The 22,468-nt window shown below is 45.5% G+C and overlaps 1 protein-coding gene across 2 annotated transcripts; it reads right to left on the bottom strand.

The window, feature by feature from the left end:
• Positions 1 to 1,510: 1,510 nt before the first annotated feature.
• Positions 1,511 to 22,468, bottom strand: ERLEC1 (endoplasmic reticulum lectin 1). 2 transcript variants are annotated; one of them, XM_061559421.1, is made up of 15 exons: positions 22,354 to 22,468; positions 22,000 to 22,230; positions 19,755 to 19,859; positions 18,829 to 18,909; positions 17,284 to 17,361; positions 16,779 to 16,842; positions 16,163 to 16,212; positions 13,629 to 13,852; positions 12,966 to 13,104; positions 12,033 to 12,206; positions 11,338 to 11,397; positions 10,426 to 10,550; positions 9,216 to 9,293; positions 7,955 to 8,030; positions 1,511 to 3,668 (listed from the first exon to the last, which is right to left on the bottom strand). In XM_061559421.1, exons 2-15 carry the CDS (start codon positions 22,207 to 22,209, stop codon positions 3,597 to 3,599), a joined length of 1,536 nt encoding a protein of 511 aa, XP_061415405.1. In that variant the 5' UTR covers positions 22,210 to 22,230; positions 22,354 to 22,468; the 3' UTR covers positions 1,511 to 3,596. The 2 variants fall into 2 exon arrangements, with proteins under 2 accessions (XP_061415405.1, XP_061415404.1); XM_061559420.1 differs by lacking the exon at positions 22,354 to 22,468 and having other exon boundaries at positions 22,000 to 22,344.

The following is a 22,468-nucleotide window of genomic DNA, read 5'->3' as shown; positions in this document are numbered from 1 at the left end:
TGAGAATTTTATTGTTTTATTTTTATTACTTTATTATTTCCCTTCTACGTGACTTTACCGACAGAACCAAGATTAACATCCCTGAAATTCACCAACGACTCTCCTGGCGCCCTTGTACGCCGATCTGAATTCCTCCAAACAGACATCGTCACATCGTCACCATCCAAGCTTTTATTTTACCCTCCGAGAGCCAATCGTGCTTGCGTGGGCGATCAGGTTTGTTACAAGCGGCTGCGAACTGGCGTTGTTCGTGAAGGGCAGCGCAGGGGAATACAACGTTGGACTGTTTAATGCTGCAACGTGCATGCTCCCCATCTTCACCAACCCTCATTGACCAGTGTGGTGAAGTATGATCAACTAATCCCGCCCCCACACAGCCTGCACGGTGCGCAGCGCCCCTCATCCATCAGTGGATTGACACAAGGGGCTATGCACGTACATACGAACCCTAAGCTTCTATTTGCAGAGACTTCAGCCCATCGCAGCCACATTTAAATCGACACCATCCTCAAGGCTGCGTTGCCCAGCGAGAGAGCAAGCTGATGGCAGACAGAGGCAGCCGCTTTTAGTGGAAACACCTCTGACCTTTTCACCTCTGCCAAGGGTCCCTAACCCAGACTCCCAGTGGAGGCCGTGAATGGGGGGGGAGGGGGCCTAAGGTCCTTTCCTGTGCGGCAACAACTCCAGCCTCCACCCAAACACAGCCGTGTCCATTAAACTAAGGAGGCTTTTTTTACATTTTTCAACGTCCGAGGTATTTTTTTGTGTGGAGCGGTGGCACAGTGGTGAGTACATCGAACTACGCACCGGGCCATCCGAGTTTTGTTTCAGGCCACGGCGACCATCAGTGGCGAGTGATGTCCAAACTGCTCCTGGGCCCCCTCACTCACCAACCCGCACTCACCCAGTGGGTTTGAAGTATGGTCAAACAGCCCCCCCCCTCCCCCCAGTGTGACACGGGGAGGAGGCCTATATCCAGCAGTGGATTGGCAAAAGGCTGTGAATTAATTGTCCATTTTATATCGACGGTGCACGCATTCACTTACATCCTTTTTGTTAATATTAAACATTTGGCGCAAGACATAGACATGCAAAGATGCATCAGTTTGCTAATTGCAGTAATATAAATTCTCTAAAGCTACAACACATGCATCAGATCACGTAAGAATTTATGCCCTATCGATTTAAGTAGATTACAAGCAAATTATGCATACTCTTTGGTTCTTTCGGTAAAGTCACGTAGGTAGAAAAAATAAGATCACGACGTTTTCATCGCACCCCAAGCAACCGTCATCAGCGGATGATGACGATCAGGCGGATGACGACGATTGCTTGCGTTGCGATCGAAACGTCGTGATCTATTATTTTTTCTATCTACGTGACTTTACCGAAAGAACCAAAGAGTATGGATTATTGCAGTCACGAAAGCTTCAAATCAAGAAGCAAATTATGTTTAGACTAATGGGAATTGTACAAACCAGACATAAGAGAAACAATACTAAAGAGATGGTGACGAAACAAAAGTAATTTATCAATTACAGTCTAATCACAGCCCTGAACAGCACAACTATTCGAAACACCATGGCGAAAATCACCACAGCTCCAGTAGTAACCCATCGTGTGAATTTGAGTCGAGAGTAAAAATGATGCAAAGGGTTCGTCCAATTTCCCAAAGTAGTCAAGTGCCAGTATTTCATTCGAGACCAAGCTTCTCTGTAATTCCTCTTGTACACAAAGCACAAGCGCTAAACCTGCCACTCAAGCCAACGAGGTCCCATAATTTAACTCTCCGACCAGCCTCCGCACCCTCCATCCATTGATTTGATCATTCACACCTTGCCGACGAGACCCTTAACTCACCCGAGGATGCTCAGGAAACATTCACCTGGAACGCACGAAGGCCAATGCATCGTCGTGGATACGTTCAATGACTGCGCCCTTAACCTGCTCGCCTTATTCTAATCCGGGTAGCCGAAACACGAGCAAAGCTTGGAAAGATGAGTCAATTTGGTGGATTACTCAACAAAAAATCGTAATTAATGACCACTTTGGAGTCGATCACTCGAGGTCATTTTAAAAATGGCGGTCTTACCAACAACTTTCCTCGTGAAGGTGGGAAACCCTCTTACAAGCCAGGCTCAGCATGGCTCGGTTGACGATCCAGGTGACATTAAGCCCCGTTCATTCTCTCATCCAGCGGAACAAGTAAAAAAAACATCTTTTCCCCAAAATATTATTGAGTTATTCGATTTGTCAAGGAATCGTATCGTTAAACCATAGAGTAATTTATGCCATAAAAAATACTGGATAATGCAGCTCTAAATATTGGCTGGAATGCTCACTGTGAAGAGACTTTTATCTTGTTTCATTTTATTTCACCCACAATGTTCTGCAAAAGAACATCACAAGTTTCAGTTTTTTTTTATCCTGTTATGGTTTGTTTGGAATGGCGAATTATGAATACGATGTTGTTCATGCAACTCAGCAAAAATTAAATGTAACAAAAACACAAAAAGGGAAAAACAATGTTTTGCAAATATACGCTGCACATTCCAAGGGCACATAAACAGTTAAAGTGCAGCCCTGCAATGTATTTCTGAAGCCACTGCTCGCAAAATACCCTCCACTAGAGGGAAGCTCTATAGAACCCCTCTAGAGGTTTTCTAAAGGCACCGTGAGCCTCGAGATATTTGGCACAGCAAAGGAACCAGGAACATTCACACTTTGTACACGGGCAAGTCACCCACACAAGGATGGTTGACGTTCATCTCGACACTGAAAAAAACCCAATGGTCTCTCATTCTCTGTTCTCCCTCACAAACGGAATATAAATATATCCCTGGCTTAACTTAATTACAACATAGGTTCAGACTTCGCAAGGCTTAGCGTGAATAAATCCTTAGTTTACGTATAAATTCTCAACTATCCAAAGCTTTAAGACAATGACAATGAAGCATCGCTGCATATAGTTTATTCCCAGAAAAAAATAACTTTGTGCAGAAATGATTTATAGTACAAATTAGAATTTACCTATATTCATTACAAGGTCATTCTAATTATGGGTAACATTCCATCACTTCCGCAGACCATTAGAGAAAATATTTTACGCAGAAAAAAACCCCACCAGCAACAACAAAAATTACAGACGTCTGCGTACGGCTCCTCAATATACACATAGCTCGCACACACTCATCTGAGTAAATAACAGCGCTCGCTAACCCAGGTCTGAGAGAAACGCCGCTCAAATTCCCGCGGCTACCGCACGTCTTGTTCAGCGTGGCATCTCCTTGGGTACCTCTTCAGAAGAAAAAAAACACCAATATCGACATTATTCAGCATCACAGAGCATCACGTGAAGAGATCAAAGTTCATGAGGCACTGCTTCATCCTCCGTTTCAACAGAACCGAGAGCCATTCGCGTTGCCGCCTGGATCGGACATGGCACGCGTTTAAAACGGGAATCTCGCAGAGGGGGTTCCCCCTGCTTTGGAACGATGGTCAGGTGGCGGTGGCGGCGGCGACGACGACGATGGGTCACGTGGCCACGGCAACGTGGGTGAGCTTCCCGTGCGGACGCTGGGACAGGGGCGACCGGATCACGGCGGAAGTGACAATTGTCCAGCGTCGTCTGCCGAGTCTAGAATGCGACACATCAGGGATGATTCCACCTGCAGGGGCACAACAAGGAGCATATTGTTTATTGGTTCACGCTAAATTATTATGAATATGTTTAACAACTCTCATACAGCGTGTTACTAAAAAGAAATGTCCTTTATTTATCTAAGAAAGCCTCAGAACTCTTTTTTTTCACGAGGGACCTGCATTGCCATGTTTGACCAATTCAATTCGTGAGTGGTTTCCATTTGGGATGAAATCAGAGTGCATTGAGAAAAATTACACGGATTAGGGATGGGGGGGGGGGGGTGACACTAAGAGCTCCACACAGGCATTCAAAAATAGAACACTGCATTGTCTTGTCCCGGTCACCTCGCAGCCTAAGCCGACCAACGCCTGCTATTCTCAGGCAGCCTGCTATTCGTGTACTCAACGGGCTCAACACTACTTCGCTTGTGTGTGATCGGACACATTCAATCAGGGTGATTTTGTAATGGGCACTGGCCCGATCCTGTTTTCATACCGGATTTGCATTCCGTAAATAGCGTCGACCAAGTTCTTACAATTTTAGGAATTGCTTCCCGTAAAGCCCGCGTAGCCGGCACAGCTCAAGTTGCCGTGCGGAATCTCAAGCGAGGGGTCTTAACTGCTGCTCCGGCTGGAGGCCACGCTAAGGATGGCCCAGTGTTGGGTTCGGCTCGGTGCCGAGTTTGCACGCACAGTGGCCGAACGATCGTGCGAGGACTCCGTGCCAAACCCAGCGCTGCTCGGGGCATGCTGCAAACACTAATCGTAAAAATTGGACAAAAAAATTTTAATGACTACATAGTCCGTTGAAATATGGAAGAGGGGCAAATTGTTGGAGGTGGAGCAACTATCCAACTCCTACTAATTATAACCCTAACCACACTGGCCAATCACAATCTAGCCTTGCTACTAACAGTAATGCTAACCAAACACTACTCCTACCAAACTTGCCAAAGCAGATACCAACCCTACCCATAACCCTAACCATATTAGCCAATGAGACCATAAACCTTCTACTAACCATAACCTTAACCACACAAGCTAATCAAACACCACCATTACCCGTAACCTCAGTGACACGAGTCAATTACAAGATATCCCTGAGAATAACGCTAACCCGACCAAACACTAAACCTAATCCCAAGCCCGAAAAAAACGAGCCAATCAGCTCCGAGCAAGGAACTTACCTCGACCCGGACCCAAAAAACAAAGTCCAAGCTGGATCTTTACGCGCAGGCCTGTTTAACTCGTCATTCCCTTTACACGACAAGGAAGATTCGTTTTCCCAGTGGTTAATTGGTAACAAGCCCCATCTTTGTACGGTAAAGAGGATGGCGGAAAAAAACATAGCAAGTGTCTACGTGAATTTGAAAGTGCCTATTCATGCAGCCACCTACTTAAGCTGCCCTAAAAATAAACACGCACACAGAGCACATCTCACAGTAGACTCTTCATTTATATTTATTCACGGGCTGATACGTAGACGGCTGGAGCGGTGTCGAAGTCACCTGAGATCTACCAATCGGATATTTATCCATCACTAGAAGCATCTTAGCTGCCCTAATCGGGGAACAGAGGGGAAATATTTTCAACCTGCTAATATTGGTGACTCTCCAATTCACTCGCTCTTGACCCTTCGGGCCATTAAAATAAAAGCACGGAGCAATCGATGCGAATCATCAATTATTAAGGAAATAAACGGATATGGAGCCTTGCAAAAAAGACACAATTTTATTGGAGTCACCGTGGCCTTGAGAGCATTAGTTAGCTCCAGCAAAAACGCAATCGGCCATTAGCGATCTCAACATAAATCTGCGGTTGCCTCTTAATCCAAAGTTGTCCCTTAACCACTGTACTATTGTCCCCTGAGCAACAGTCTTTTTGGTACCATTTCCACAATGGTTTAAACAAAAGCCATCACAAACCTGTGAGGCAGGTTAAAGGTGCATCCCCGCAGTTGCTTGCACATGCCACTGCTGGCAGAAAGGCCGACACTAAATGGATCTCAAGAGAGCCCTCTACAGGGTATCGGGCACCCTCCCAGGCTGGCTAAACATTTTAGAAGATGTGGCGATACTCGTCTCACCACACGTGCCTTGCTGATCGACCTAACTGTTGTTTACCCATTTATTCTGCTGTGTGGACAGAACCGGGGGGGGGGGGGGGGGGCGGGGGATTTAAGAAACTTGGACATTCTTATAACTGCCACATCAGAAGATTGAATAAAACCAGCAATCTGTGGAACCCAAGGCCAGTGTGCTAACCATTTTACCACAGCAGCACCCTGAAGGCAGGTAATAAAGAGCTATTTAAAGGTTCAGAGATCCAATAAGCAGACAGTACCTTTCAAATAGCCTTAAATAACATCAGCAAATGATAATCCATGGCCCTGTCCACTTCTCCACCCATCCACGCAAATGAATTCGACATGTTTCCCGACAAAAAAGTATAATATTTCTTATTTTTCCCAAAAACATAATATCGCTGTTTACACAACTGATTTGGACTTCGCCCTCACATGCACATTTGATTAACATTCTTACAAGTTATGAAAATCATGTGCTCTTACACCGACGCTGTGAATCATCACACTACACCCCTCTGGCAGATGTTGTGGTTCCACATACGTCAGCCGAAAAGCAAGTAGCCAATTTTAACCAGGGAGGTTTGAGTGGAAAACACACATAAGCGGCAACAAAACGGCTCTGCTTTTTACATAACCCACGGAGCAAATGGATTTTAAAAAATACACCACTGCCAATTGAACGATCAACAGTTATTCACGCAGCTCCCCTTAAGCCGCCTCTATCAGCCACAGCAGATGCCGCGGACTCGCAAAAACACAAATCTGTCCTCGGCAAAGCGTGAGCTTAGGGGCGGAAGTGCTCGCTCTCCCGTACTCCAGCACGCGCTAGCCTGCTGGCCCACTCACTGCCTGTGCCATCTGTGCGGGACGAGCGTTTGCAGTGGCCGTCTGCCAGGTGAAACCAAGCACCTGCGTCGCCCACGACTCGCGTGTAAACACTCGCACACCACCCGCATTCTTTTGATCGATTAAAACGCTGCTGCGATGGCTCCCTGAACAATACCATTAACGTCCTTCCTGCATCGTGCATACCACAGCATTTTCTTTGCAATCGAACTGAGACGATGAGATAATTAAGTAAATATGAACAAAATTTGGATTGCAGACGATTACCCCGCTCTCCTTTTTAAAAATTGGTATTCGACCCGACATCTTGCCTCCACCGAAGGAGGGAAACCCCCTTACAAGACACGCCCAGTGTGATGCGACTGATGACATGTGTTAAAAAAGTAGTCTGGTAACACTGGTCAACAAAAAAAGCATTTTTTTCTGGCCTGGACTTTTGCAGCTGTTTTAGACTAATTTCAGGGTGCTGATTCCAAATCTGATCTCAGATTTTCTCTATCACATCTATTTTTATGCTATCGGCATACCCCATTTTCATTGATTGTACCCGAAATTAACTCTGTCACTTATGATTGTAAGTTGTTGCGAGTCAGTGACTGCTTTAGTGTTAAAATATGGTGCTGTATTTTTAGGATAGTGTGTTTATAATATAATTTTATGTAGATATCCACATTTATTTAATATTTTTTCTTCTGCAGTTTTTATTGAAAATGCAATATTTGATATCTCAAAAACCTGATGTGATAGACAAAAACTGATGCCAGATTTGAAATAAGCACCCAAAAATTACCTTAAAACCATTGGAATACCTTATGCCAGAAAAAGTGTGTTGACCAGTGTAATTGAAGTGATCATCAGTCGAGTAATGGACTACTCGAATAACCGAATTGCTAAACGATATCTTGAAGTGCTTGTGTGCACGCAATGCTTGTGGCTGATGCGTAGTCGAGCACGTTGCAAGCATATACAAAGGCATGACTTAGAAACGAACATCTTACACTGTGGAATTAAAATGAGCAAGTTTGGAAAAATCACGCGTACGAACGGATGCTTTGCAACTTCCACTTGTCTCCGCAATTATTGAAATAGCAGAGTGTAGGCCGGTGGCTGTTAGAGCAAAATGTGTCTACATACTCGGAATATAATTCTCTGGTCTGTGTCTCTAAGTTTTAGGCAACCTTTTGATCAATTTGGCAAGTTGTCTACGACGCTAGTCCTCACCCATGAGAGCAAAGACGTTATTGCAACGTTTTGCTCATGCTGGCTCATCTTCACCCGTTATTGTTTCCCCCACCCATTATAGACGGCTGGTACGTAATGTGTTAATGCGTTCAAACTTAGATGAAATGCGCTAAAAAACAAGAGCATCCTGTGACTCACCCCGAGTATGTATTGACAGCTGTGGGGTTCAAGCATGTACACCGTGACTGCGTGCGGGGAATCGGACTCTTTGCATCTGAAAAGAATTCAACATGCTCAAATGAAAATCGATCATGTAAACATTACTCTTCGATAATAACAGTATTTTTTTTATATATTATAAAGGCGTATCACTTTGGCATGACGTATGAATTCAGCAGCAGACAGTCAAAGGAGTCAAACAGTCGGTGAGTGATGGGCACGCGAGTGGGAGGACAGTTCAATCCTGGATGTGCAGGAACTTCCAGAAACCGCAAGCAAAATGACCAGCTGAGGATGTGCCGCCTCTCACTCTTTGTGCCAAATACAATATTACGCCCCAGAAAAAAGCTCTTCCAGGCCAAAACATCCGCGGCCTTTGTAACTAGTCTACTTTGGGATGAGCCCTTTCGCCACTTGCTGAAGGCTTCTGGAGAAATGCTCCCATTCATAAAAAAACAGCTTTAGAAAGGAATGTGCCAAATTGGCCAAGGTTAGTGTCTCCCCCTCGTGGCTGTCGTCCATGTCAGAATCACCCGCAGTCATGTACACCGAGCCCGTTCAAAGATGTATCCGTAAGAGGCTGTTATTTCCTCGCAAGAAGTCTTTTCAAGCTCCATCGTAGAGAGGTCAGCATTTGTTTTCAAAGACTGACAAGAGCAATGTCTGTTACCGTACAGATCAAGGTGATAAACAATAGAAAACAAGAAACTTCTTTGCCTCAGAATAAAGATGCATTGAGATGATGTAAGGAAGCTCATGGGAGAATAGAGTATAAACAATATTAGAAGTTCAGAAGAGAATGCAACAGAGCATTAGAGACGTAATGAAGAAAGGGAGGTTTGTGATGGGAGGAACACGTGTACAGGATGGAGGAGGATAGGAGATTACCAAGACAGGCATTAGAGAGGAAGGCAGAGGTTGCTGACCAGAGGAAGAGATCGAAAGCCAAACGCTGTTGGTGATGAGACTGTACGAGTGGTCTTTGAAGGACGTGTTTATTGTGTAAAAAGAAGTGCTGAGACCTGCAGAGCGGACCTTGAAAGTAAGAATGAACTTGTCAACAGCGACAAGGTGTAGCAGACACAACCCATGGTGCGGTGTGGTCACGAATGCCATGAAATACGATGACCTCTTCACGATTCGTTTTAAAGTATAGCAGAGAATGGCAGTAGAGGAGCAAAGACATTATTCACCTTTACTAATATTACCATGTAACCTGGCCAGGAGTTATGCGACTCACTTCAGCTTGACGATAACTTGTCTGGGCTTCCCGTTAATGTCGCACAAATCCCCATGGCCATAAAAATGTGACACGGATCTGCAGGAACAAAACGTGGTAATGTATCAGTCATCGCCATGGGGTAGGGTAATGTCCACATGCAGTTAATACTCTTTGACTGGTATATCTGAGCCACACTCACACGGTAAGGGTGATTACGACTGGCGATTTGGCTATAAGAGCCAGAACCAAACCCCGAAACTGACCACACAAGACAACCGAAGGCAAGGCAGTGGGGGTGAATCATTCTCATCATATAATGCAACTCGCTCGCTGCGCGTGACGTCAGCGGGTTCTGCGGTGGACAAAACAAGCTGGTGCCTCCTGAACCGAGCATCAGGCTGGCTCGGCATGGCCCCGGTATGGCTCAGTTGCACAGTGGAAAACAAACAGGTGTGAGGTCCTTCACCAAAAGGAGGTAGCCAGGAGGTTCTGGAGGGTCAGTGCACTGGGGGCTGGCACCCACTGAGGTCCCAGGGTTCTGATCTGGACAGCCACTCGTGATTAGAGTGGGTTGTCAAGTGTTACCAGCTGACGGAGTTAAAACAATCAGATTACATTTGTATTTTAACATAAATTGGCGAAATTACACCTTTGATAGAGATTGTGCGTTCGATACCGACCCTGACAGTTGTATATTTGGAGTTTGCATGTTCTCCCTATGGTCGCGCGGATTTTTCTCCTCCGGTTTTCCCCTCCACATTTAGAAACATGCGTTTGGAGTATTTGGCTGCTTTAAATTTCCACGTGATAAGCTGCTTTGTTGAGCTACCATTTGTGGCAATGTCACTTCTGAAAAAGAGCTATATAGCTCAGTAGAGGCCTGACCTGGTAAAATAAAAAAAAATAGTTTAAGAGTTCAATTATACCCCAACAGTGGCGGTTAAATTTCGATTTAAGGCTTTCATGACTGCAGGGATTCATCTTCTTGGTTCTTTCGGTAAAGTCACGTAGAAGGTAAATAATAAAATAATAAAAATAAAACTTAATAAAATAAAATTCTCACGACGTTTCGACCGCAGCTTGCGTTGTGGCCGAAATGTCATGAGAATTGTATTTTATTATGTTTTATTTTTATTATTTTATTATTTCCCTTCTACGTGACTTTACCGAAAGAACCAAGAAGATATACCCCAACAACTTACTCAATATCGGAGCACGGTCCACGTACTTGATTTTGAGAGTGCCGTCGGCTGCGCGCTGGTAGGCACGGGGGGTGCTTCCCTTGGCCCAGACCTCGTGCTCCTCCTTGTTCCACGTGCCGACCACGATGACCGTTCTCGTGCCATCCTTCTCCTGATCACGTGCGGACGTGACACGCGAAAGCAGTGTCATTCGCTCACCTCGTTTACCGACTCCCCCCTTCTCAGTCACCTGCTCGCTCGCCAATGCACTCGCTCACTCAATCACCCCACTCGCTCGTCTGTTCACTTCCTCACGCACCCACTTGCTCGCTCACCAACTTGCCCACTTACTTGCCGACTCACTTTCTCATCCGCTTACTCACCTACCTTACAATTCACTCGCTCGCTCACCCACCCGATCACTCACTTGCTCAGGTCAGTGAAACACTTACATACTTCTATTTAGAAAATTGCCTCAAGGTAAATTGCTAGTTATTTATGCGCAGAATCGCCGCATTGTTGCAGGGTTTTATGCTTCGAATGGAATCTAACGGCCACCCTCATTATTACTGCGGGTGTAATAACCGTAACAATACACGCAATCGGCTTCACAGTGGACGTTAAAGATCCCCTGACATCACGAGCGAGAGTAGGACGATGAGTGCCAGCGTCCGTGTCAAAAATTTGAAAATTACGCACAAAAAGCTCAATTGGGATTGTACAAAGCAATCATCGCCCCACCATACTGGCAGCCTAATGCCCCCAAATCACTCTTGTAAATGAAAGGCTCATGGTCTTGAATTCTCACCTGGTTAAACAAAATACACTCGTGTTTCAATCGAGCTGCTGACAGTTCTGCACCTCCCGATACATGCATACAGTCCGTATACAATGATGCCCCTCAAGCCATGCGTGATTGTGATGTGGTAGTGGTGGTGGTGGTAAGAGGCAACACAAACCTCGTGGTATTGATGCACGTGCCTGCCATAACACAACTCGTACTTCCACCACCCGACGCCCTGTGACAGAGGAGGAAAACAGGCGTCGGTAAACATTTCACACGCTGAAATGTATTGCAAATGCATCACCGTCAAATCATCATCATCATCAGCTGTGATCTAGCCACTGCTGATCGAAGGCCTCTCCAACCCATAGTTCTTTCCCACGTTCTCGCAGTGCAAGAATCCGTTTGCTGTTTGCGCACGAGCCGACTTCATTGCCCTACCTCTATTATAGGCATCCTCTCATTAATGCGAACGCAGGTAAAATTCACACTGTACATTTTGATCGGCTACACATTTAATAGTTCATAATTTACTTATCATTTAGCTTTATAAATTGTCCGTTAGCGAGCACCTATGAACGCCGGCACGGCACATGAGGCAGTGGGTGGCCAGCACCACACCAGGCCACCTTTGCCTCCCCAGTGGTGATGTTTTTACACACCGCACCAGGTACTTATTTGAGGCTGAGTCGACCTATGGGAGAGGCCCAGAACTGGGTTCAAAAAATCGTCACTTGTGTAGGCCGTGAGCGGGAATCGAACTCGGGTCGCCGGGTCCGTAGCGCGGCGCGCTAACCACTACACTACCGCTCCCCGCTGCACACACACACACACACGTGTGCGTGCGTGCGTGCGTTCGCGAGGGCTTACCCCGTGGAAGCAGTGCGATCCGGCCAGGAACGCTCGGAGAAGCTGCTCGTCGGTCACAGACGAGATGAGCGTCATCGTCCTCTGCCCGCCAACCTGTGCCGTGGCACGATGCTTGTGGGCCTGCTCAGCCGCCTTAATCGCCAAGTCGGGTGTGGCAGATTTCTCCTGCACGGCCTAAAGCAGCGGAGAAGATGACCGTGAGTTGTGCGCAGTGATTTAACTCCAACGCTTGCCTTCCTTGCCGCACTCAGGCACCGGATGTCGAAAGCGTTAATGTGTTATCTCTGTCTAGGTGTGCCTGTCTGTAGCGGGCGTGGGTCACAATAACTCTTGTAAAGATGACCCAATGTAAATTACATTTTAGAAGAAGGTCCAAAGTCAGCAAAGTGTTACGCGAAATTAGACGAAGAAGCCCAGAGCTAAACAGACAAAGAATGACGACAACAGAGGACGTGGATCATGATCAATGATCTCGATAATAATGGTGACGATGAAAATTACAACAATGACGGCTGACCAGGCTTGGCCCAAGACCCTCACAAGCTCCACCTGGCTCGTGCAGTTCAAAGGAGGGTCTTGTGACCTGGGAGGAGACCTGAGAAGCAGATTTGACCCCTCACCCGTAACGACCGCGACCCCTCACCCGTGAAAACCTTGACCCCTAAAAAGTAATGACCTTGACCCCTAACACGTAATGAACTTGATACCTAAAACGTAACGACCTTGATCTCTAAACCACGACGTTGACCACTAACCCACAACTATCTTGACCCTTAACAAACTTGACCTCTAACCGACAACTACCTTGACCCCTAAATCCACAACGACCTTGACCCCTAAATCCGCAACGACCTTGACCCCTAAGCCACAACGACCCTTACCCCTAAACCACAACGACCTTGACCCCTAGCCCGTGACAACCTAGCTGGCGACCTGTCTGGTCCTTTGGAAGGTGTCGCGGGGCAGGCTGCTCTCCTTCTGCTCCTGCTCCATGCGGTCGAGGCTTTGAGGCCGCGCAGGAGACCCGGGGAACGACTGGCAGTGAATGTCATTGATGGGCGTCGTCTTGAACCTGCAATGTAGCACAAAAGCCGGTTAATCCAAGTGATCGCATATAGATTGGGGACACTTTCCAGAGCAGGAACCTCCTGAAACTCGTTAATACTGAGCACGCACCTCTCTCTATTCGCTGTGTCACACCTCTTACCATCTCTGTGAGTGGCCAACATTAATGATTCATATGTCATAGCCTGCACTTGCTGGAAAAAAAAAATCAGTAAAATGGAGAGATTCATGTTGTTAGAATTAAAAGTGTCTGCATTATTGAGTTACATTTTCCAAAAGTGCTGCGTTCTGCTCATTTTCCCCCATCTACTTGTTCCTGATCCACATTCAATAACTTAAGGTTAGAATTACTGATGATTGTGAAGAAAAAATTTACACAATGATGACCACCACCACCACTGCGGATGGGGAGATGGGCGACAGGTGCTAGGCCGAATGAACTCCACAACTCCGTTGAGTACGGTTGGCTACGTACGGTGCGAGCGAAGTTCAACATACACACATACACACACACAACTCGTGGACACTCACTTGTACTTTGGGTGGCGGCACAGCAGCGGCGTGAGCACGACCACCTCGTACTCGCAGCTCGTCACCTCGGCCACGGAGAGAACCTCGTGGCGCGCATTGGGGTGGCACACGTAGAGGACGGAGGCGCGGCGCGGCACGCCGCCACGCAGCCCGCACGTCGTGCCGTCACCCATCTCAACCGGGTAGTAGGCCGTCATCTGCCCGTCGATGTTTTTCATCGGGATCTAACGTGGCACACGCATGCATACCCGCACACGTCAGTTTGTGCTTGAATAGAGACAAAGAACCCATCCCCCAACCACCTCTCCATTGTATAGCCTGTTAGCAAGCAAATGCTGGTAGCAAACACCGATCAGATCGACAATCATCACAGGATGGACACAGTTGATAGGCCTTAGAACCACTCAACTGACTCAGACCAGGCATTTAAATCAGGTATACTTACTACCGCACATGGAAAATAATTCTTTGTCTTTCTTGAGTTATGGGTAACAAATCCACACCTGTGTTGCAAATGAACACATAGTGAACAGACAGCAAGTCTGTCATGAATATAGAATGTATGCATAGGAAGCCAAGTTCATCCATGTAAAATGACATTTCCTTTCAGTGCAACGGCCGATCGTAGCCTTCGGCCCCAATGTTTTAATGCAGCCTTTGTTTACACAAACGAAACAGACATCCTGCCTGTGTCATTACACACTTGTTACCCACGACCCACCAACCATGGCCAGAACATGAAGCCCTTAGCAACAATGGGAATCCAACAACGACCACAACAAAGTCCAACAAATTAATCTGAAACCGGATTTCGGTGAAAGATTACGGACACCAGCATCCACACACTCGTATATTTCAATACAACGGGGGGGTAAAACCAACTTGAGCCACGCGACAGCCCCGGTAACTCGATCCTCAATGGAATCATTAGTCGTCATTAAATGATAAATTGTTACTAATTGCATTAAAATTTACCGCAAGTTGACACGCAGCAATATTGCTCGCGAGCGTGCACGTGCCACACGTCAACTGGCTGTAGATGTTTTTCAGCAGGCCAGAGATCGCTTGCCAGCGTAATTAAATTATCTCGGCGAGACAGGAATGTGCGCGCTGTCTGTTTCTAATTTTAAAGCCAAGCAAAATCACAACAAAATAGTTTGAAAGAACACGGCTAGATCCATGAACTTTAACGAGGAAACCCATAAATCCCACTTAAAAAGTGCAGCAACTATAAGTTCAGAAGGAAACAAGCCAGCATGGCTATTCCATTGAGGAAGCCTCCTTTTAAACAACACAAAGACAAAAACCCCCCCATATAATTCTAGATTTGAAGCTTTCGTGACTGCAAGGATTCATATTCTTAGGTTTTTTCGGTAAAGTCACGTAGGTAAAACATTAAAATTAATGAAAGTAAAATAAAATAAAAATCACGACGTTTCGGAGGCAACACAAGTCTCCGTCCCACCTGATGACGGAGACTTGTGTTGCCTCCGAAACGTCGTGATTTTTATTTTATTTTATTTTCATTAATTTTAATGTTTTACCTACGTGACTTTACCGAAAAAACCTAAGAATATGAACCCCCCCATATAGCCTTGACCAGACTGCTCAGCCAGTGCTGTTTGCGAGTCCCTATATATGCAAATGCACTCACTGACACGGACTCATCCAGCACATAAAATGTAACTACTTTAAAGAAATTATTTTTTATTTTACCAGATAAGGCCCACTGAGTTATATAGCTCTTCTTCAGAAGCGACCTGGCCACAAACGATAAAGCCCAATGAAGTGGCTTATCACGTGGACAATTATAGCAGTCACATACTCCAAACGCATGTTTCTAAATGTGGAAGGAAAACCGGAGGACCCGGAGAAAAATCCACGCGACCACAGGGTGGTGAACGTGCAAACTCCAAATATACAGCGGGCGTCAGGGTCGTGATCAAACTCACGACCTCCTGTATACCAGGTGAGGTAGTTACCATCTCGCCACCCTACATGCTTGCACTGTAACGTAACGCTGTAATGACAAATACAATTGTCTCTTTGAGAGTATGTTGTTGACAACTTGCCAAAATAAATATACAGCTATAGGCACTGACACTGAAAACCTTCCCGATGTTTTGGAGAGCACGGTAGTTTACGTGAAAATCGAAACGTCGTATTCTATTATTTAATTAATTTTCTTTCTACGTGACTATACCGAAAGAACCAAAGAGTGAAAATAGGGTTAGTGGCATTTCAATCGGTAGCATACTGCACGCCTGCCAATCCTACAGATTTGATTGACATGCTGTAAATGTTTAAAACCAATTGACGGCACATCGATTTTCAAAGCTCAGCATTCCATTTCGTGGATTTCTTGAAGGACAATTGTCCTGACGGAATATTTGCTTTTAAAATCAGTATGTGGTAAAATGGTTTAAGAATCGGCAGCCTACCGCTTACACCGGTACGTGTGGCAAGTTGGGATGCTGCCTATTAATAATGACAGGGTACTCGGTAGGCATCGTCCATCATAAAATGTTACTCACATCATTGTTCTTTGTTGATGTATACTCATGTTTGCTTGGTGTTTCGGTGTCTGAATAAAGGAGAGTAAAATAATCCAGTCACATTGTCTGCACACATTACACAGCTGGCTTTGCGCGATTATGAATATATACATGACTCATGGATAATATTAAAAGAAACATAAAACAAACTGGAAGGGGTATTTTTGAAAAACTTGACAACCCACAAAAGTACTCTGGTGTGTTTCCGGGTGGAAATGCGTGTCGCTCGCAATGATGTCCGACGTTTCGAAGGAGCTCCCAGCACCTCGAGTGTGAAACGTCGAACACACGGCACAACCACATCGGAGAGCTGTACACAGCACAACCGTGAACACCTGCACGGCAGTGCCCAAAAAAGTTGATTTGCCCAAAAAGCAGGCTTTCGTTGAGAGTGGGAAAATTCAGTGAAGCGAGTGGAATACTAATTCTGCTGAGCATCCACCCGTGAAGATAAGATACGATAAAAAGAAAAGTGTTTTATGTTAAAGAGATGCCAGCATAAGTCATCAACCAAAAAGTACAAATGTGGGTTACCAAATTTTTCCAAGCCACCTCTCAATTGTCTGGTTGAATGCCAGCAACGACTGTTTCTTACTTTTTGTCAGCTCTGGGTCATGTTTGGCAATGTATCCCAGGTAATATTCTTGCACAGTCACTCTCTGTAAAACAATGTCACTCAAATTGCATAAATGAAATACCAAAGACACATAACGCACTATTATACCATTTACAGATGAAGCAATTTTTGGTGAAAACTGTATTAAAAATAAAATTGTTTAATTAAAATGTATGTTCTGTGTAGCGTAAACGGTGTTGATGTTTGCAATGAAAATCATGCCAAATACAAAAGCTCAGGACTAAATCAGAACTAAATAACAAATTGGCTGAAAACATCTTAACGTACATAGGACTCCTGAGCCTGGGCAATCTGCACAAATCACAACGCTACATAAAACAAAACATTACTCATTGTCATGGTTACCAATAACAGCATTTCATCACGATAACAATAAAAACTATTTGCACTTATTATGACCCTTTGGGGGTCAATGTTAGAAAAATGTTCTTTAAGAGCCGTGAGATGAAAGTGTGTTACCGACCTGCCCAAACTCTTTCTCCTCGTGGTACTGGCGAACGTGTCGCCCATGGCAAACTTCGTAAGTCCAGTAGGGCTCAATCTGCCCGGAGAGAGAGGCACGGGGTAAGGCATGCGCTGTCAATAACGCGAAACCAGATCAACTTGCAGCATTCAAGAGAGCATGCCGTCCTGGTGGCAAGTATTCAAAAAGTCCTGCCTCAGGGGAGATGTAACAACCAAACGCTTCACCGACATGCATTTACACACTTTGTCACTCCGACAGTGAATTTCTCAAGAGCATTTTGCATGCCACTTTGGATTCAACTAAAGTAGGTTACTGTACACATCAAGGACATACCTTTCTGAAAGTGTAGAGATAACCGAACATAATAACTGTGACATGTCAATGTTTAAGATAACATTGTTTTCATTATTTTTTGTTAATGCAAGTATAACACTTTGCTGTTGCCGACGTCTGCTGGCCGAGTCGTCCTTGAAAAATTAACTTCAAAGCTCAATGGGCTTCACTTGAACCTCATGGCAAGACCCCGGGGACCCACAAGCTCCCGGCTCTCGCATAAACTGCGTTGCGACATCATTTTATGTCTGCTGAAGGCGAACGATACGGCAATCTATTCTTCTCGACGAGCTCTACACGATGCGTTAATCAAAGTTTCAAAGTTTTGTTTATGACTACGGCAATTTTGGCAATGGATTGATTTCTGGTGGGTCGCGGCGTTTATGTGCGCGGTGGGACGGAGTCGCCAAAAATAAAGAACGATTTTGACTTCCATTTATTGAGGAGCCCGGGGTCCCGCCATAAGGTTCACTTATTGAAAACTAATTTCTTCAGGACTGCTTCACGCATTTAGTTTGTTGTCCATCCCCCACACCTTCGATTAGCAAGGTTTTCTACGTACGGAGCGAAAGAAGTTCAACATACATACATAATGAGGAAATAGACTTCTTCTGAACTTCCAATAATAACAATGTTCAGCTATATTTCAATCCACTGATGGACAAAGGCCTCCTACATGCCGTATCAGTTGTGAGGATAGTTTGACAATACTTCATCAAGCTGAACAATGTGGGTTCAAAGGGGGTTGCGGTGGGGAGGGGGATCTAATGACACTGATGTGAGCCGTGACTGGGAATCAAACTCAGGTGGGCAGGTTAAGAGTGTGGTGCGTATCCAATTCCACTCCCGCTCCACCCCTAAGTAAGGTGCAACAAAATCTTATATTTATGATCCCATTCATGGCCCAAAGCTCCACTTGTCTGATGGATTTGCTGTGAAGTAGCTGCAAAAGCTGTTGTTAACATTTCCGCTGCCTGTGCACTGGACCAAGAGTTACGTGCAAATATTTTTTAGTTATGCTATTGCGTGACATAAATGGTACATTCTCGAGTGTGTGTGTGTGTGTGATCTCCGTACCAAGTCAAGGTCAAAATAATGATGATAATTTTGGTTGCCTTTGGGGAACAGCTATTACCGTTGAAATATAAACAGACAAGGCTCCGCTTCACCGTCCAAAAATAAATTTAAGTGGCCTCGAGGTCCCCATACCCGATAGGAGCAGCTGTTTTGCTTAAACAACGGATCCAAGAGCACGTCTGGGTCGGGAGCCTTTCCCATCTCTTCGTCATCCTGGAAAAAAGAAAATCACAAATTCACTCGAGTACAGAGGTCGCAATCGGGTACCCGATACCCGTACCCTACCTGATACCCGGCTACCCGTTTGCGACCCTGGTGCGGGTACGGGTAGGCCGTGAGTCACTGGTGAGTAACCGTTTGTCACTCATTTCCCAACGTCTTGTTTCTTCTCACAATTCAAGTTCCTAGAATCAACCCACCCGCACCTGCAACATGGCTTCATCCCAGAGGTCGCAATCGGGTAACCGATACCCGTACCCTACCCGATACCCGCTACCCGTACCCGGCCGGGTATCGGGTACGGGTACCCGTACCCTACCCGGCCAGGTACGGGTACCCGTTTGTGACCCTGGTGCGGCCGGGTACGGGTACGGATAAGGAATCAAAACCCGTTCGCGACCTCTACTCGAGTATTACGACTGCGTAGATCTTCATGGTTGGTTGTCGATTCCCTTGAACTCTCCAAAGCATTTTCAGAAATTTAACTGAAGAGGCTTCCAGCATGTGGAGCAAAATGTCAAGAGATCATGCTGAACTACTCACGGTACAACCCAAAAACATATCAAAGAGTCACTCTAATATTACCTACCACTCACGAGGAAGCACGCAACCAGACAGGAGGATTTTATTTTAATTACATAATGTGAATTTTAAAACATGAGGGCTGTACACTATAATAGACATACGGAAACTAAAGTATTTAGACTCACAGCTTCACATGATGGGGAATACATGGAACACTGTTGATGATGATCAAAGAAGTGATATGATTGTGACAACAGTTTGCTGCGAGCTGGGAAAGATGGACATGATCGTTTTGCTCCTCGGGTGCGAGTTACCTGGTCTGCCCTCTCCACCGACGGCAACATGCACTTGTACCGCTCGTTTTCTTGCGTCGTCATGATGATGTAATCCTCATCGCGGTACAACGCACCTGACGTTGGCTGTAATATTAAAGCATTGCATTAACATGGTTAATACATTTGAGGATACTGAAGTAGTGAGAAATATTTTTGTAAGTTTGGATAATCCATTGCACGTGTTCCCATTGGACAGATTATAGAGGCCCATTCATATGACACCATCTTCCACTCTTTGGGTGACATTATTACAATCAGCCAGTCAATCCACTGCTGCATGAAGGCTTGCCCAAGCTGCTGACATCTATCTCAATTATGCAATATAATAATCCACCTAGCGTCTGCACACGAGCTGATTTCATTGCGTCAACTCCTTGGTGGACAACCTCTCGAATGAGTTCCATCTCTTGGCTGTCACTTCATCATTATTCTTGACCATGTCCCATCTATTATCGTGACATGTTCTTCCCAAGGCCACTTACTTTAATTAACAATTCGAATGCTGTCATTTACGTGCATACATACATTCGCTAATCCATGCAGTACTCTTTCTGTATTATTGTCTTTTTGTACTCTTGATGCCCGAGTGATTCATTATGACAATCGTAAAAGGGGACAATCGAACTTGGGCCTCAATTCAGTGATGGAAATATTGATTAGGATTATCATTGGCATTGGGGGTCGGGAGTCCTCCAGTGTCCGTGGTTCTAACTTTCGCGGAACCTACTGGAAGCTGTACGGCATTCATTTAAAACAAGCACAATGTCCAAATGCCGACTGTGGATGGAAACAATGTCGTTACATTGCCTCCTCAAGTTCTCCTGCATAAGACCATGTTTTCGGTCGACATCTCATACTTTTCTCTTCATTGCCATAAGTCCCCCACCCCCTCCACACTTTCTTCAAGTTGTTATGCAAACGCCTTCCTTTTTCTACCTCTTGGCCTTTTCCCCCAAAATACTTCCACAACTTTTTTTAGCAAGCATTCACTTATGACAAGACGCCCAATCCAGATCGTATGCACGCTCTCAATGTTTCCAATTAAGACTTATTTCCTTCTGGACCCATTCGAGCACTTCCTCATTGCTCTTTCTGTAAAACTGATTTTCTACATGTGATGCTATGCCCACATCTCAAATCTCTCCAGTTTTCCATCGCCATTCATTATCATTAGCATGGATGAAGGCATCCCCATCTCTCACGGTCTTGCGATGCAACAATTTATCTAGCTCCTCCAAATGAGCTTATTTCATCACTCCATCTCCGCAGGGCACACCATCATCTCAGGCGAGTAGCCTTCTTTGGTTGCCACTCTGTCCATCATCTCATAATCCCGTCTAGTGTTGTACTGCACAGCTCACTATACAGTCACAATGATGCATATTTTTTTGCATATGCTCACAAATCCCAGCCGTTCCCCTTCCCGTTTGCCAGCACCATTCAAGCCTTAAGTTTAAAGGTGAACTCTCTCTATCCATGGCTCTATGTACGTACAGGTTGATTCCTCTATAGATACACCATTGATTTTCATGGACCCACTTACGTTTAACTTAACCGCAGATTGAATATTGTGATGGTATAATATCTTATATAGGCCAGTGATAACAGGCGCTACGTGTAATGAAGCTGGTGGCAGACTTTGAAGTAAAATTGCGTATAATTGCTCCATATTTTTCCCCTATGTAATTGGTGTCTCCATAAATGCCTCATTGTGTACGTTTTAGAGAGGGCAAATGTTGGGTGCTTAGCCGATCCGAACACGTTTTTTTTGAATGCCTCATCATCACCAGATCATGGTCCATCCACTGCCGGATGGAGGCTTCTTCATCCAGCCACCACCACCTATCACGATCTCACGCTGTTACTAATCCACCCAGCACCTGCCCACGCACCGATTGTCATCGCTCCAAGTCTCCTTGTTGGACCGTACTCTCGGACGCGTTACATCCCTTGGCTGCCGCCACGGTGAATGACATTTGGTGGTACACGTGTGGTACACGTGTGTAGATCTTGCCGTGCGTCTATGCATGTAGAAATTATTTTGCATGTCAATGCACGTACAACTGCGCTGTGTAGACACGTACACTTGCCATTGCACACGTGTGTGTTATGCGTGTCGATACATGTACACACGATACGCGTGTCTGTCCGTACATGTATACACATTATTTAATACGTGTACCGTGTCTGCTTGTAATATACATGTAACAACAGCGCCACCCACCAACGTCAGCTCGTGTCCCGGCCAGGTAATGTGGAATGGCACGTCGTCCGAGAGGATGCCGGCCCGGGCTGTCCCGCAGAGCGCGAGTAGACAGAGACCCCCGGCGAAGTTCACATGAACTCCTCCTCTCACCCATCCTCCTCTTCCACCACCACCATCATCACCATCACCACCTCCTCCTCCACCTCGTCTCGTCCGCCCCGTGCACATCGCTTTATTCCGTGGGCCGACCTGCTCAGGACACAGCGGAGACAGCAAGGCAGCTGATGTAAGAAAATGTAAATGTTTTAAACACTAACTGGTGATTCTAGTTACATCGGAGCTATCGGCAGCGATGTGTCAAGCTGCACTTACGGATGTTACTCTTCGCCGACTCCACGATTACGCGACTCGCACGACGATTCCACTGAATCGATTCCGGAAATGTTATTATTGTTACCATTGCGGTGCTTGTAGAAAAACTTTTTTT

The sequence above is a fragment of the Lethenteron reissneri genome, chromosome 25 (assembly GCF_015708825.2).
Source record: "Lethenteron reissneri isolate LAM-NWPU_2019-01 chromosome 25, ASM1570882v1, whole genome shotgun sequence".
In the NCBI taxonomy this organism is placed as follows: domain Eukaryota; kingdom Metazoa; phylum Chordata; class Hyperoartia; order Petromyzontiformes; family Petromyzontidae; genus Lethenteron; species Lethenteron reissneri.
Note: the sequence above shows the minus strand (reverse complement) of the source record. Positions and strands in the feature narration are given on the sequence as shown.